Source organism: Gorilla gorilla, chromosome Y, assembly GCF_029281585.2.
Source record: "Gorilla gorilla gorilla isolate KB3781 chromosome Y, NHGRI_mGorGor1-v2.1_pri, whole genome shotgun sequence".
Classification (NCBI taxonomy): Eukaryota; Metazoa; Chordata; class Mammalia; order Primates; family Hominidae; genus Gorilla; species Gorilla gorilla.
In genome coordinates this window covers 44,968,737-44,981,627 of record NC_073248.2, presented here as the reverse complement: position 1 = coordinate 44,981,627, position 12,891 = coordinate 44,968,737, and the positions used below count along the sequence as shown (strand labels likewise).

General features: G+C 55.8%; 1 protein-coding gene and 4 pseudogenes across 1 annotated transcript; 4 read left to right on the top strand and 1 right to left on the bottom strand.

The window, feature by feature from the left end:
* Positions 1-2,224: 2,224 nt before the first annotated feature.
* On the top strand, positions 2,225-2,906 carry LOC129530307 (putative uncharacterized protein FLJ46235). The gene has a single exon (XM_055377148.2). It carries the CDS (start codon positions 2,283-2,285, stop codon positions 2,904-2,906), a length of 624 nt encoding a protein of 207 aa, XP_055233123.1. The 5' UTR covers positions 2,225-2,282.
* Positions 2,907-2,932: 26 nt separating this feature from the next.
* Positions 2,933-3,422, top strand: LOC129530308 (putative uncharacterized protein FLJ92257; annotated as a pseudogene).
* A 2,250-nt stretch (positions 3,423-5,672) lies between these two features.
* Positions 5,673-6,458, top strand: LOC129530285 (uncharacterized; annotated as a pseudogene).
* A 1,095-nt stretch (positions 6,459-7,553) lies between these two features.
* LOC129530284 (putative uncharacterized protein FLJ44672) lies at positions 7,554-8,569 on the top strand (annotated as a pseudogene).
* A 2,020-nt stretch (positions 8,570-10,589) lies between these two features.
* Positions 10,590-12,429, bottom strand: LOC115930147 (protein capicua homolog; annotated as a pseudogene).
* Positions 12,430-12,891: the final 462 nt, after the last annotated feature.

Genomic DNA, 12,891 nt, shown 5'->3' with positions numbered 1-12,891 from the left:
TATAATATATAATATATAATATACAATATATTATATAACATTTTATATAGTATATATTTTATATAATGTGTAATATATTATATATATTATATATTATATATAATATAATATATTATATTATATATTACATATTATATAGTATAATATATATTATATCATATATAATATGTATTATAATATTATATATGACATATATTATATTATATATGATGTAGTGTATTATATGATGTATAGTAATAATATAGTATACTATATAATATAGGATGATATAGTGTATATAACATATTATGATATATTATATATAATATATTAAGATGCATTCTATATAATGGATAGTATAATCCCATATAACAGAATATTATATAATTATATATCATATATAACATATAAAATACTGAGACTGCAGTGAGTCGTGATCAGGCCTCTACCCTCCAGCCTGGGTCACAGAGTGAAACCCTGTCTCAAAACAACAAAAAAGTAGCAGCTAACATCAGCTGAACTTTTATACCAGGTGCCTATTGATATCATAGTTTAATTTATTCTAACTGTTTCTTATTTCACTTACCAACTCTTTCTTCAGTTACTCCCAGATTTTTACTGTGTTTGCACAGACGACCTTTTGTTTAGATTGAATTGTCTCCCCAGAAGTAAGATTACTGTGAGACATGGTGAATGGACATTCTCATTACCCTTGATGTAAATTGACAGGGTTTTGGGTGCCTCCCAGCTATAATCTTAGCACTTTGGGGGGGAGGATTGCTTGAGGCCAAGAGTTGGAGGAGGCAGTATGGCACTATGGTGAGACTCTGTCTCCATTATTTTAAAAAATTGACAAGCTTTACCTGGGAAGGCTTATACACAATTTAAACACACCTCATAGTATAAGAAAGTGCCCATTTCACTGCACCTTTGCCAGCACAGGGTATTATAATTTAGTAAGTCATTTTTTGTTTGATTATTTTAAATAGATAAAAGACCTCATATTACTTTACTTGTCACATTTCAACATCTTTCCTTAGCTTCTTAGCTCTATCTCTTTTCTGTCTGTAAATGGTTGTTGTTGTTTTGTTCTTTGAGACAGGGTCTTGCTCTGTCACCAGGTTGGACTGTAGTGGCATAATCATGCCTCGCTGCAGCCTTGACCTCCCAGGCTCAAACTTCAGCATTCCGAGTAGCTGGGACTACAAGTGTGCACCACCACTCCCAGCTAACTTTTTTCTTTTTTTTTTTTTGGATAGAGACAGGGTCTCACTGTGTTGTCCAGACCGGTCTCTGGCTCCTGGCCTTAAGCAATCCTCCTGCATTAGCTTCTCAAATTGCTGGAATTTCAGGCATGAGCCACCATGCCTGGCCTGGGCTAGTCCTGTATTCTCTAGAGTTCTCTTGACTTTGTGCTAGCCAATCTCTCATTATGCTGTTCACCTGTTATAATGAATAATTCTCCGTATTAAATTTTACCACTTAAAACTTTTGAGTGGTTTATGCTTCCTGATTGGACGCTGACTAATAGGTTAGGAAGGGTCCCAGGAGATAAACCCACACAGATGGGATTTGGGCATAGGTTTGGTTTCCCAGGGTGCAGTGCTGAGCTCTTTGCCAGTGGGAAATGGGATGCTGGTGATTTCCAGGAAGTAACCTCACAATGACTCAAGCTACCCCTTACTGTTGATTGTGACAAAATGCCAGCTGAGGCACATGCCTTGGGAGCTAAGTGGTTGCTGCCCTTGACCACTATGAAGACTGGTGTGGGAAGGGTCGCTTTGGATGCACTTGAGCAGGGGTCCCCGACCCCTGAGCCATGGAGCCATAAGGAGCCACACAGCAGGAGGTGAGTGGTGTCGAGTGAGGGAGTGAGGGAAGCTTCATCTGTATTTACAGCCACTCCCCTTTGCTCACATTCCCGCCTGAGCTCCACCTTCTCAGATCAGCAGCAGCATTAGATTCTCATAGGAGAATGCACCCTGTTGTGAACCGTGCATGTGAGGGATCTAGGTTGTGCTGTCCTTATGAGAATCTAATACCTATTGATCTGTCACTTTCTCCCATCACGCTCATGTGGGACCATCCAGTTGCAGGAAAACAAGCTTAACACGCCCACTGATTCTACATTATGTTGAGTTCCATAATTATTTTATTATATATGACAGTGTAATAATGGAAATAAAGTGCCTAATAAATGTAAATGTGCTTAAATCTTTTGGCCCAGCTCCTACCTCCTGGCAGCCTGTCCAGGTCCAGAACTTTCTCCAGTCAGCCTCTACAGACCAAGCTTATGACTCACAATGGCCTATTTAGTCCCATACCCTACCTCACGGCAGTCTCCGCAGATGAGCCTACTGCCTCACAACAGCCTCCACAGGCACAGCTCCATCGTTACAATGGCCTCTTTAGACCCAGCTCCTGCCTCCCAGCCTTCTCTCCAGGCCCTGAACTTTCTCAAGTCGACCTCACCAGGCCCAGCTCATGCTTCTTTGCAGCATCTCCAGGCCCAGCTCCTGCATCTTGGTGGCCCCTGCAGGCCCAACCTCTGCCTCCCATCGGCCTCTACCGTCCCAACATCTGCCTCACAGCAGATTCTTCAGGCCCATCATCTGCCTCACTGTGGACCCCCCAAGCCAAGCTCCCAACCTTTCAGCAGCTTCTACACACCCAGCTCCTGCCACCCAGTGGCCTCTTTAGGCCAAGCTCACACTTCACAAGGGCCTTTCCAGGCCCAACTTTTGTCTCATGGCAACCTTCCCTGGCCAGATTCCTGCCTGTCTCCCAGCAGCCTAGACAGGCCCAGGTCTTGCCTCACACTGGCCTCTCTACATCCAGCTCATGCCTCACGGTGGCCTCTCCAGGCTGAACTCCTGTCCCAGGACGTCATCTCCAGGCCCAAAACTTACTCAAGTCAGACTCTCTAGTCCCAACTGCTGCCTCCTGGTGGCCTATGAAGGCCCAAAATCTCCTCAAGTTGACCTCTCCAGGCCCAGCTCCTGCCTCCTGTCAGCTTCTACAGGCCCAACCTCTGCCTCATGGTGGCTTCTCTAGGCACACCTCTTCCTCTTGGCTGGGTCTACAGGCACAAATGCTGCCTCACAACAGCCTTTTTTGGCCCAGTTCCTGTCCAGCTCATGGCGGCCAATGTAGGCCCAAAACTTCCTCAAGTCAAACTCTCCAGGCCCACCTTCTGCTTCCTGGTGGCATGAACAGGCCCAGCTTTGACTTGAGAACAGCCTCTGCAGGCCCTGCTTTTGCCTCCCAGGGGCTTTTTCCAGGCCCAGCTCTTGCCTCACAGCAGCTGCCCCAGACCAAATTTCTGCCTGCCTGCCAGCAGCCTCAACAGGCAGAGCTCCTCCCTCACAGCGGCCCATTTAGGCCCAACTCATGACTGTCGGGCCATTTTCAGGCCTAGTGCCTGCCTTGTGGCTGGCTCTTGAAGCCCAAAACTTCCTCAAATCAGCCTTTTGCCACTTATGTCTACTGTCGGACTCTACAGGCCAGCCTCTGCCTCACAGTGGACCCTCCAGACCCAGATGGTGTCTCACTGTGGCATCCTCAGGCGAATCTCCTTCCTTTCGGCAGCCTCTACAGGCCCAGCTCCTGCCTTGCAGTGGCCTCTTTAGGCCAACCTCATGCCCCATGGTGACTTTTCCAGGCACAGCTTTTGCCTTTTGCAGCCTGTCCAGGCCCAGAATGTCCTTAACTCGGCATCTCCAGGATGAGCTCATCCTCCCAGTGCATCTACAGGCCCATCTCCTGCCTCACAACAACCTCCTTTGGCCCAACTCCTGTTGAGCTGCTGGCAGCCTCTATAGACCACAGACTTCTTAAGGTAAAGATTTCTGGGCCCATCTTCGGCCTCCCGGCAGCCTCAGCAATCAAACTATTCCCTCACTGCCTCACAGTATCCTCCGAAAACTGAGCATTTGCCTCACGGTGGCCTCCCCAGGCCACAAATCTGCCTGCCTCCCAGGCAGCTGCTGCCTCACAATGGTCTCTTTAGGCCCAGCTCATGCTAAAAGGTGGACTCTCCAGGCACAGCTCTTGCCTCCTGGCAGCCTCTGCAAGCCCAAATTCTCCAAAAGTTGGCCTCTCCTAACTCAGCTCCTGACTCATGTCGGCCTACACAGGCCCAGACTCTTACCACACAGTAGACCCTCCAGGCCTACCACTTGCCTGATCATAGCCTCCTAAGGCCAAGCTCCTGCCTTTCGGCAGCCTCTACAGTCCAAGCTCCTGCCTTGCAATTGCCTTTGTAGGCCAAGATCATGCCGCTAAGTGGCCTTTCCTAGCCTAACTTTTGCTTTTTGACTCATACTCCAGTCCAAAAACTTCCTCCAGTCAGCCGGTCCAGGCCAAGCTCTTCCTCCCAAAGGGTTCTGCAGGTCAAAATCGTCCTGAAGTCACCCTCTGCAGGCCCAGCTCCTGCCTCCAAGTGCTGTGTAGGCCAAGCTAATGCCTCACAGCACACTTTCCAGGCTGAGCGTTTCCTTTTGTGCATCCTCTTCAAGCCCTGAACTTTCTCCAGTTGGCCTCTCCAGACCAAGCTCTCCCTCCCAGTGGCCTCTATAAGCCAAAATTGTCCTCAGGTCAGCCTCTCCAGGGCCAACTCCTAGCTACCGGTGGCTTCTGCAGGCCAAAATCGACCTCAAGTCAGCCTCTTCACAGCCAGCTCTTGCCTCTGAGTGGCCTCTCCAGGAGCAAAACTTTCTCAAGTCGGCCTCTCCAGGCCCAGCCTCCTGCTTCCCGAGGGCATGTACAGGCCCAGCCTCTGCCTCACAGCAGACTTTTCACACCCAGCTCTTCCCTGTCTGCGGCCTCTTCAGTCCAAAGCTGCTCCTGCCTTTTGGCAGCTTGTACAGGCCCAGCTCCTCCCTCACGGTGGCCTCTTTTGGCCCAACTCATGCCTCTTGCAACATGCCCAAGTGTCAGCTACTGCATCACACTGGCCTGTTGAGGCCCAGCTCATGCCTCTTGTGGCCTCAACAGGCCCATCCCCTGCCTGTCGGTGGCCTCTACAGGCCCAGCCTCTACCTCACAGTGGGCTCTCCAGGCCCACCTCTTCCTCACCGTGGCCTCCTGGGGCAATGCTCCTCCCTCTCAGGAGCCTCTGCGGGCCCAGCTCCTGCTTCCCAGTGGCCTCTGTAGGCCAAGCCCGTGCCTCAGGGCAGCATTTCCAGGCCTAGCGTTTGCTGCTTTGCATCGTCTCCACACCCTGGACTTCCTCCAGTCGGCCTCTACAGGCCCAGCTCTTCCTCTCGGTGGCCTCTGCAGGCCCAGACTGTCGTCAAGTTGGCCTGTCCACGGCCAGCTCCTGCCTCCCGGCGGCCTCTGCAGGCCCAAGTCGTCCTCAAGTCAGCCTCCCCAGGCCCAGCTCCGGCCTCTCGGTGGCCTTTCCGGGTGCAAAAGTTCCTCCAGTCAGCCTCTCCAGGCCCAGCTCCTCCTGCCTCCCAGTGGCCTCTTTCGGCCCAGCCCAGCTCATGCCTCCCAGTGGCCTTCCCAGGCCCTGCTTTTGACTTTTGGTGGCCTCTGCAGGCCTCAAAAAGGCCCGGCCTCCTGCCTCCCAAAGGAGTGCACAGGCCCAGCCTCTGCCTCACAGCAGACTCTCCACGCCCAGCTAGCTCTCGCCTCACTGCAGCCTCCCGAGTCCAAAGCTCCTGCCTCTCGGCCGCTTCGGCAGGCCCAGCTCCCGCCTGCCAGTGGCCTCTTCAGGCACATGGGGCTCATTCCTCACAACAGCCTTTCCAGGCCCAGTTTTTCCATTCTGGTGGCCTCTCCGGGCCCAGAACCTCCTCAAGTCGGCCTCTCCAGACTCACTTGCACACTCCGGGCGTCCTCTCTGGACCCAGCTCTTCCTCCCGGCTGGGTCCCCAGGCCTGACTGTGGCCTCCCAACAACGTCTTTGGACTCAGTGCCTACCCATCTTCTGGCGGCCTTGGTCGGCCCACAGCTTCCTCAAGCCAAGCTCCCCAGGCCCAGCTCAGGCCTCACTGTGGCCTCTCCAGGATGAGCTCCTGCCCTCCGATGGCATCTGCAGGCCCCAAATGGTCTCCGGTCGGTGGGCTCCTCCACGCCAAGCTTGGGCCTCCTGGCGACCTCTGCAGGCCCAAGTTGTCCTGAAGTCGGCCTCTCCCGGCCCTGCCTCCCGGCAAGTAAGCAAGCTCTTTTGGCTCAACTCCTGCCCAGCTCCCAACCGCCTTTGTAGGCCCCGAACTTTCTCCAGCCAAGTTCTTCAGGCCTAATTCCTGCCACCTGGTGGCCTGTACAGGCCCAGCACTGGTTGGAGAACAGCCTCTGCAGGCCCCGCTCTTGCCTCCCAGGGGCCTCTCCAGGCCCAGCTCTTGCCCCCACGGCGGCCTCCCGGGGCCAAGTCCCTGTCTGCCTCCCAGCAGCCCGCGTGTGGCCCAGCTCCTCCCTCACTGTGGCCTGTTGATGCCAAACTCATGCTTCTAGCACCCTGCCCAGAGGCATGAGCCCCTGCCTCACACTGGCTCCTCCCACGCTGAGAGAGGTCAGCGTGAGCCCTTGCCTCACACTAGCTCCTCCCACGCTGAGAGAGGTCAGTGAGAGCCCCTTGCCTCACACCGGCCCCTCCCACACTGACAGAGGTCAGCCTGAGCCCCTTGCCTCACACCAGCCCCTCCCACGCTGACGGAGGTCAGCCTGAGCCCCTTGCCTCACACCGGCCCCTCCCACACTGAGAGGTCAGCCTGAGTCCCTTGCCTCACACCGGCCCCTCCCACGCTGACAGAGGTCAGCCTGAGTACCTTGCCTCACACCGGCCCCTCCCACGCTGACAGAGGTCAGCGTGAGCCCCTTGCCTCACACCGGCCCCTCCCTCGCTGACAGAGGTCAGCCTGAGCCCCTTGCCTCACACCAGCCCCTCCCACGCTGACAGAGGTCAGTCTGAGCCCCTTGCCTCACACCGGCCCCTCCCTCGCTAAAGGAGTTCAGCCAGAGCCCCTTGCCTCACACCGGCCCCTCCCATGCTCACGGAGGTCAGCCTGAGTCCCTAGCCTCACACTGGCCCCTCCCACGCTGAGGGAGGTCAGCGTGAGCCCCTAGCCTCACACCGCCCCACCCCCCCCACGCTGAGAGGGCAGCGGGAACCCCTAGCCTCACACCGGCCCCTCCCACGCTGACAGAGGTCAGCGGGAGCCCCTAGCCTCACACCGGCCCCTCCCATGCTGACAGAGGTCAGCGTAAGCCCCTTGCCTCACACCGGCCCCTCCCACGCTGAGAGAGGTCAGCCTGAGCCCCTTGCCTCACACCGGCCCCTCTCACGCTGAGAGAGGTCAGCACGTGCCCTTGCCTCACACTGGCCCCTGCCACACTGAGAGAGGTCAGCGTGAGCCCCTGCCTCAATTGGCCACCATGAGGGAGGAGCAGGGTCTCATGCGGGCTGCTGGGAGACAGGCAGGGACTTGGTCCTGGGAGGTCGTGGTGGGGCAAGAGCTGGGCCTGGAGACACCCCTGGGAGGCAACAGCGGGACCTGCAGATGCTCTTCTCCAGCCGGAGCTGGGACTCTTCAGGCTACTGGAGGTGGGATGTGGGCCTGAGCGCTTGGTTGCAGAAACTTCGGGGTCTACAAACGCTGGCCGGAGCTGAGCCAAAAGAGCTTGTTTGCTGGGAGGCAGGAGCTGGGCCGGGAGATGCAGCCAGGAGGAAGAGCTGGGCCTGCAGAGGCCGTCATGCGGGAGGCAGAGGCCGGGCCTCCTCAAGTCGGCCTCTCCAGACCCACTTGCAGCCTCCCGGCATCCTCTCCGGGCCCAGCTCTTCCTCCCAGCTGCGTCTCCAGGCCCGACTCTGGCCTCCCAACAATGTCTTTGGACTCAGCTCCTGCCCAGCTCCCAGCGGCCCTGGTAGGCCCACAACTTCCCGAAGCCAAGCTCCCCAGGCCCAGCTCAGGCCTCACGGAGGCCTCTCCAGGCTCAGCTCCTGCCCTCCGATGGCATCTGCAGGCCCCAAACGGCCTCCGGTCGGTGTGCTCCTCCAGGCCCAGCTTGGGCCTCCCAGCGGCCTCTGCAGGCCCAAATCGTCCCGAAGTCGGCCTCTCCAGGCCCAGCTCCGGCCTCCCGGTGGCCTCTGCAGGCCCAAGTCGTCCTCAAGTCAGCCTGGAATTGGGCCTGGAAGAGCAGCAAGTCAGCCTCCCTGGACCCAGCTCTGTCCTCTCGGCGGCCTCTCAGGCTGCAAAACTTCCTTGAGTCAGCCTCTCCAGGCCCAGCTCCTCCTGCCTCCCAGTGGCCTCTTTCAGCCCAGCCCAGCTCATGGCTCTCGGCGGCCTTCCCAGGCCCCACTTTTGACTTTTGGCATCCTCTTCAGGCCCAGAACTTGACCTCCAGTGGGCCTTTGCAGGCCAGCCCTTCTGCCTCTCGAAGGCCTGCATGGGCCCGGCCTCAGCCTCGGCCTGACAGCGGACTGTCCACGCCCAGCTAGCTCTCTCCTCACTGCGGCCTCCCCAGTCCAAAGCTCCTGCCTTTCGGCCACTTCGGCAGGTCCAGCTCCCACCTGCCAGTGGCCTCTCTAGGCCCAGCTCATTCCTCACAACGGCCTTCCCAGGCCCCGTTTTTCCCTTCTGGCAGCCTCTTGGCCTCTAATTTGTGTATCTTTTGTGTATAAATCCCAAAATATGGAATTTTGGAATATTTCCACCATTATTTAAATATTTTGCTAGGTAATTTATTTGGAGTGAGTTTCTGCACCATGCCCAAATTTTTTATTTTATTTTCCTTATTAGTTGGTGTTAAACAGGTTTAATGACGGTCATGGCAACTTTTGGCACAATGAAAAATATCGCCCATGATCAACGTGTTCTGTTCTGGGGAAGGCGGCAAAGGCAGTGTGAATCACTTTCTTAAATAGTATAGCTCAAGTTGGGAGTGCAGAGGGAATGGGGAGAAAACCCTCCCGCTGCCTGTGTCGAAGTGTAGGAGCCCCCACCCCCATACTCACCTGAGTCCAGCCCCTCTGGGGAAAGAAGGGTTGCATGAACTCCCCCTAGTCCACAGGCGCCTCCCTGTGTCCCAAGGCCCTCTTCACACTCCATCTTGTAGCCCCAGCAGGAGCTATTTTCCGAAAAGTGAAAAGCTCTGAAGGTCCCACAATTCATGGTACGTACAGGGGCTCAGAGCAGGGAAACTGCCAAGCTTTTCCCCAGCACAGCTGCAGGGGTAGGGGGTATAGATAAGAGGAGCAGGCCTTGGCCAGGCGTAGTGGCTCACGCCTGTAATCCCAGCACTTTGGGAGGTGGAGGCAGGCGGATCACGATGTCAGGAGATCGAAATCAGCCTGGCCAAGATGATGAAGCCCCGTCTGTACTAAAAATACAAAAATTAGCTGGACGTGGTAGCGTGCACCTGTAATCCTAGCTACCCGGAAGGCTGAGGCAGGAGAATGGCGTGAACCCAGCGGGAAGAGGTTGCAGTGAGCCAAGATCGCACCACTGCACTCCAGCCTGGGCGACAGAGCAAGATTTGGTCTCAAAAAAAAAAAAAAAAAGAGGCAGCCCTTATTCTGTCCCAAACTGAAAGGATTAAATGGCTTTACCTGGGAGAAGATAACCATCCTGCCCTCCATTGCTACCCCCACATACTGTCCATGTTCTCAGGGGGTACTGTGAGTCCTGGGATCTTCTTTGGGGTCACCTACCTGCCTGTGGTACTTATGGAGACCTCCAGGGGTTGAGGCAGGGCTGGGGTGTCCCCTTCCAACCAGGCTGTCAAGGCCCCAACTCTGGGGCAGAGGCAGTGGCAGGGCAGCCAGGGTTGTGCCAGAGCCTGAGCAGGGTGAGGTGGGGTCAGGCAGGGCTGGAAGTCAGGGCAGGGGCAGCAGCAGTGGACCCGCTATGCACGCAACTTCTTCTCCAAGGTTTGTGTACAGAACATCCTGCCCATGCTGCCCCAGCAGCTTCAGCTGGCACCTGCCCCAATCCAGCCTCTGGGAACCATGCAGCGGCTCCCAGCGGCCCTGCACCCACCACCAGCATCCGTTTCACCTGCAGTTGAAGATCCGTGAGGTGCCCAGAAGATCATGCAGTCATCAGTCCCATGGAGCAGCCCGCGAGGCTGAGGCTCCTCCCTCTGGACCGCCCCCCAACTGGCACCACTGCTGCCCCTGCCCCTACTCTCAACCTCACGTGACTCTCGGGCAGAGGCAGTGGTGGGGCAGCCAGGGCAGCGTCAAGAGTCTGAGCCAGGTGAGGTCCGGTCAGGACCCCCACAGGGCTGGGAGTCAGGGCAGGGGCAGAACAAACCTTGGAGGAGAAGATGTGTGCATAGTGGGCCTGGAGGGTGGCTGTGGCCTAGTGGACAGGAAGAAGCAGTGGGCCTGGAAGAGCTGCATGATCAAGGCCAGCACTGGTCCAGGGCGCTTGCAGTGAAGAGGACAGCGCCTTCTTGGTCTCCGGTTCCCTGAGCCTGTCCTTGGCTTCTCCACCTGTACAGGCAAAGGGGAAGCTGTCCCCATCACACATGGCACACTTGGGGGTGTTGGGTTTTGGGCTGCAACTGGAGCATCTTCTCATCTTGCATCTGGGCATGGTGGGGTCCTCCAGTGTGGGATCCATGTCCATGGGGTTCCCTCTGCCCCAACCCCGAAAGCCCAGTCAGTTTCTCTTTAGGCTCTGCCCCCCGGGTGGCTCAGCCCAGCTCCTGCCTAGGAAAGCCTTAGTGTTGGGAGGGACCCTGATGACTGAGGAGCCTGGTAGTTCCAGGTCGGCCACACTTTCAGGTCTCTTGCACCAGAAGGTGGCAGGATCCATTGGGAGGAAACAGATCGCCTTGGAAGGCGTCCCTGGGCCCCCATCCCCAGGGGTAGGGGCCGTAGGGAGCCCGCTCTGCTGCCTTGACCAGACTCCTGGGCTTTGAAGGCTCCTGGGCCCAGTAAGAAGGAGGTGGGTGTCAAGGTTGAGAAGGAAGCATCCGAGTATGTGTAGGAGGAGGAAAGGGTGGGACCATAGACTTTGCCAAAAGCTGCAGGTGGACTGGGGGACCCTGGGGGCTCAGGATCCAGCAAGGGGTGGCAGGAGTAAAGGAGGAAGGAATGACAGGTGCAAATACCTTCCCACCAAAGCCCTTATTGCCCTCTGGCTCCTCCCCAGGGTTGTCCCCACTCTCAGTCGGTCACCCATTCCTTGAACTTGAGATCGGTGTCAGTGGTGCTAAAGCCATCATCAGCAATGACATCATCACCCCCTCTTCCTCATGGATGACCGTGTGCTCCTCGTCACTCGCTATGTCCTCACTGGCCATGTGCTGGGAATGAGCAGCTCAGGTGGGCAGCAGCAGGGCTGCCCACTGGTCACCTCCCTCACCAGGGGCTGCAAAGAGGCCTGGAGCTCCATACTGAGTAGAAGGCTTTGGGCCAGACTATGATGCAGTGCCAGACACCACCTGTGTCAGTTCCTGTAGTGCCTGACGGTCTATTTCCCTGCCATCCAGGCTGCATACCAACCTGTGGGAGAAGGCTTGGGCCAGGCTGAGCCAGGTTCCCTGACTGTGTGTAGCCATTCTGACCCACAGAAGCTGCTCCTTGGTATCCGAGCTCTGGAGTGTTTGGGCTGCAACTGACAGGAGTTCAGAGGACACCCCAGGAGCGGTGGCAGTGCCCGTCTCTGATATGTTCCACTCCCATAAGCCCTTGTTACACTCCTGCTAGTCCCTGGCTTGTGGGCTTGGCCTCTGAGCTGGACTTCTTTTGGTCCTTGTTGCAAGTGGGCCACCTTCACCTGGAAGGCCAGGTCGTGGTATTTCTGCATCTCATTGGGCCCCAGGGTGTACCACCGCTCGCTCAGCATCTGGCTGACGATCCGGCTATCCTGGTTGGGGTGACCCTGGTGCACCCTGCCAAAGCCTGGTGCCGCTTGCTGAAGATCATGACTGCTACTCATGGGCCACTGGAAGTGGTCCTTGTCCCATTTGTTGGGGCTGCATCCATCCTTCTCAGAAGATGAGTCCCGTTCCTTATGCAGGGCACTGAGGGACTGGGCCTGACATCATCTGAGTGGTAGAGAAAACTGGGTGTCAGGAGACATGATGGAGAGGAAAGCATCATCATGGTCATTGTCTGTCTCACTGTCCAGCAGGGAGTCCCCTGAGGGGCCCAGGGCTCCTCCTCCATGGTGGGAGGTGAGCTTTTACCAGGTTCCACCACACCCAAAGTGTGTGGGGTTGTGGGTCCTGGGCTTTCAGGGCAGGTGGCTCCAGGGGGACGCCCAGGGTCAACACTCCCCATCCCACCAGGTGGACGCTCATGAGCAACAGCTGCCAACTTGGCAGGTTGTTTTCGCTGATTGGAGGCCACTGAGTGACTGGCAGGTTGCTGGGCCTCATGTGGCTGCAGGGAGGGGTCAGGAAGGGGATGGATTACCAGGGGAACACGGCCACAGAGTGACCTTCCACATTCCTCCACACGAACATGCTGACTCCATGGGAGGCCTCACTGAACGCAGGCCTGGGGGCCGAGTACTTGGTCCGGGCAGGGGGTTCCTGGCAGGGGCTCACACCTCCTCAGCCAAGGTGGCCTGGGCCCAGAAAAAGGGGGGTTGGAGACGAGCAGAAGGCCAGGCCTCAAGTTTTGTTTTTTTTGTTTGTTTTGTTTTTTGTTTTTGAAATGTAGTTTGACTCTTGTCACCCAGGCTGGAGTGCAGTGGCACGATCTCAGTGGCCTTCACACCTGGCTAATTTTTTGTATTTTTACTGGAGGTGGGTTTTTGCCATTTTGGCCAGGCTGGTCTTGACCTCCCGTCCTCAGGTGATCCACCCACCTCGGCCTCCCAAAATGGGATTACAGGCATGAGCCACCGCTCCCAACTTCATTCATTTTTACTTGAAAAACTCTGTTAAGCATTTTTTTAAGGTAGACCTACTGGTCCTGAATGCCCTCAGCTTTGTTTGTTGAGGAAACAC

Excerpts from the sequence above, each read along its gene's own strand:
- LOC129530307 (XM_055377148.2), top strand. The coding sequence starts at position 2,283 with ATGGCCTATTTAGTCCCATACCCTACCTCACGGCAGTCTCCGCAGATG.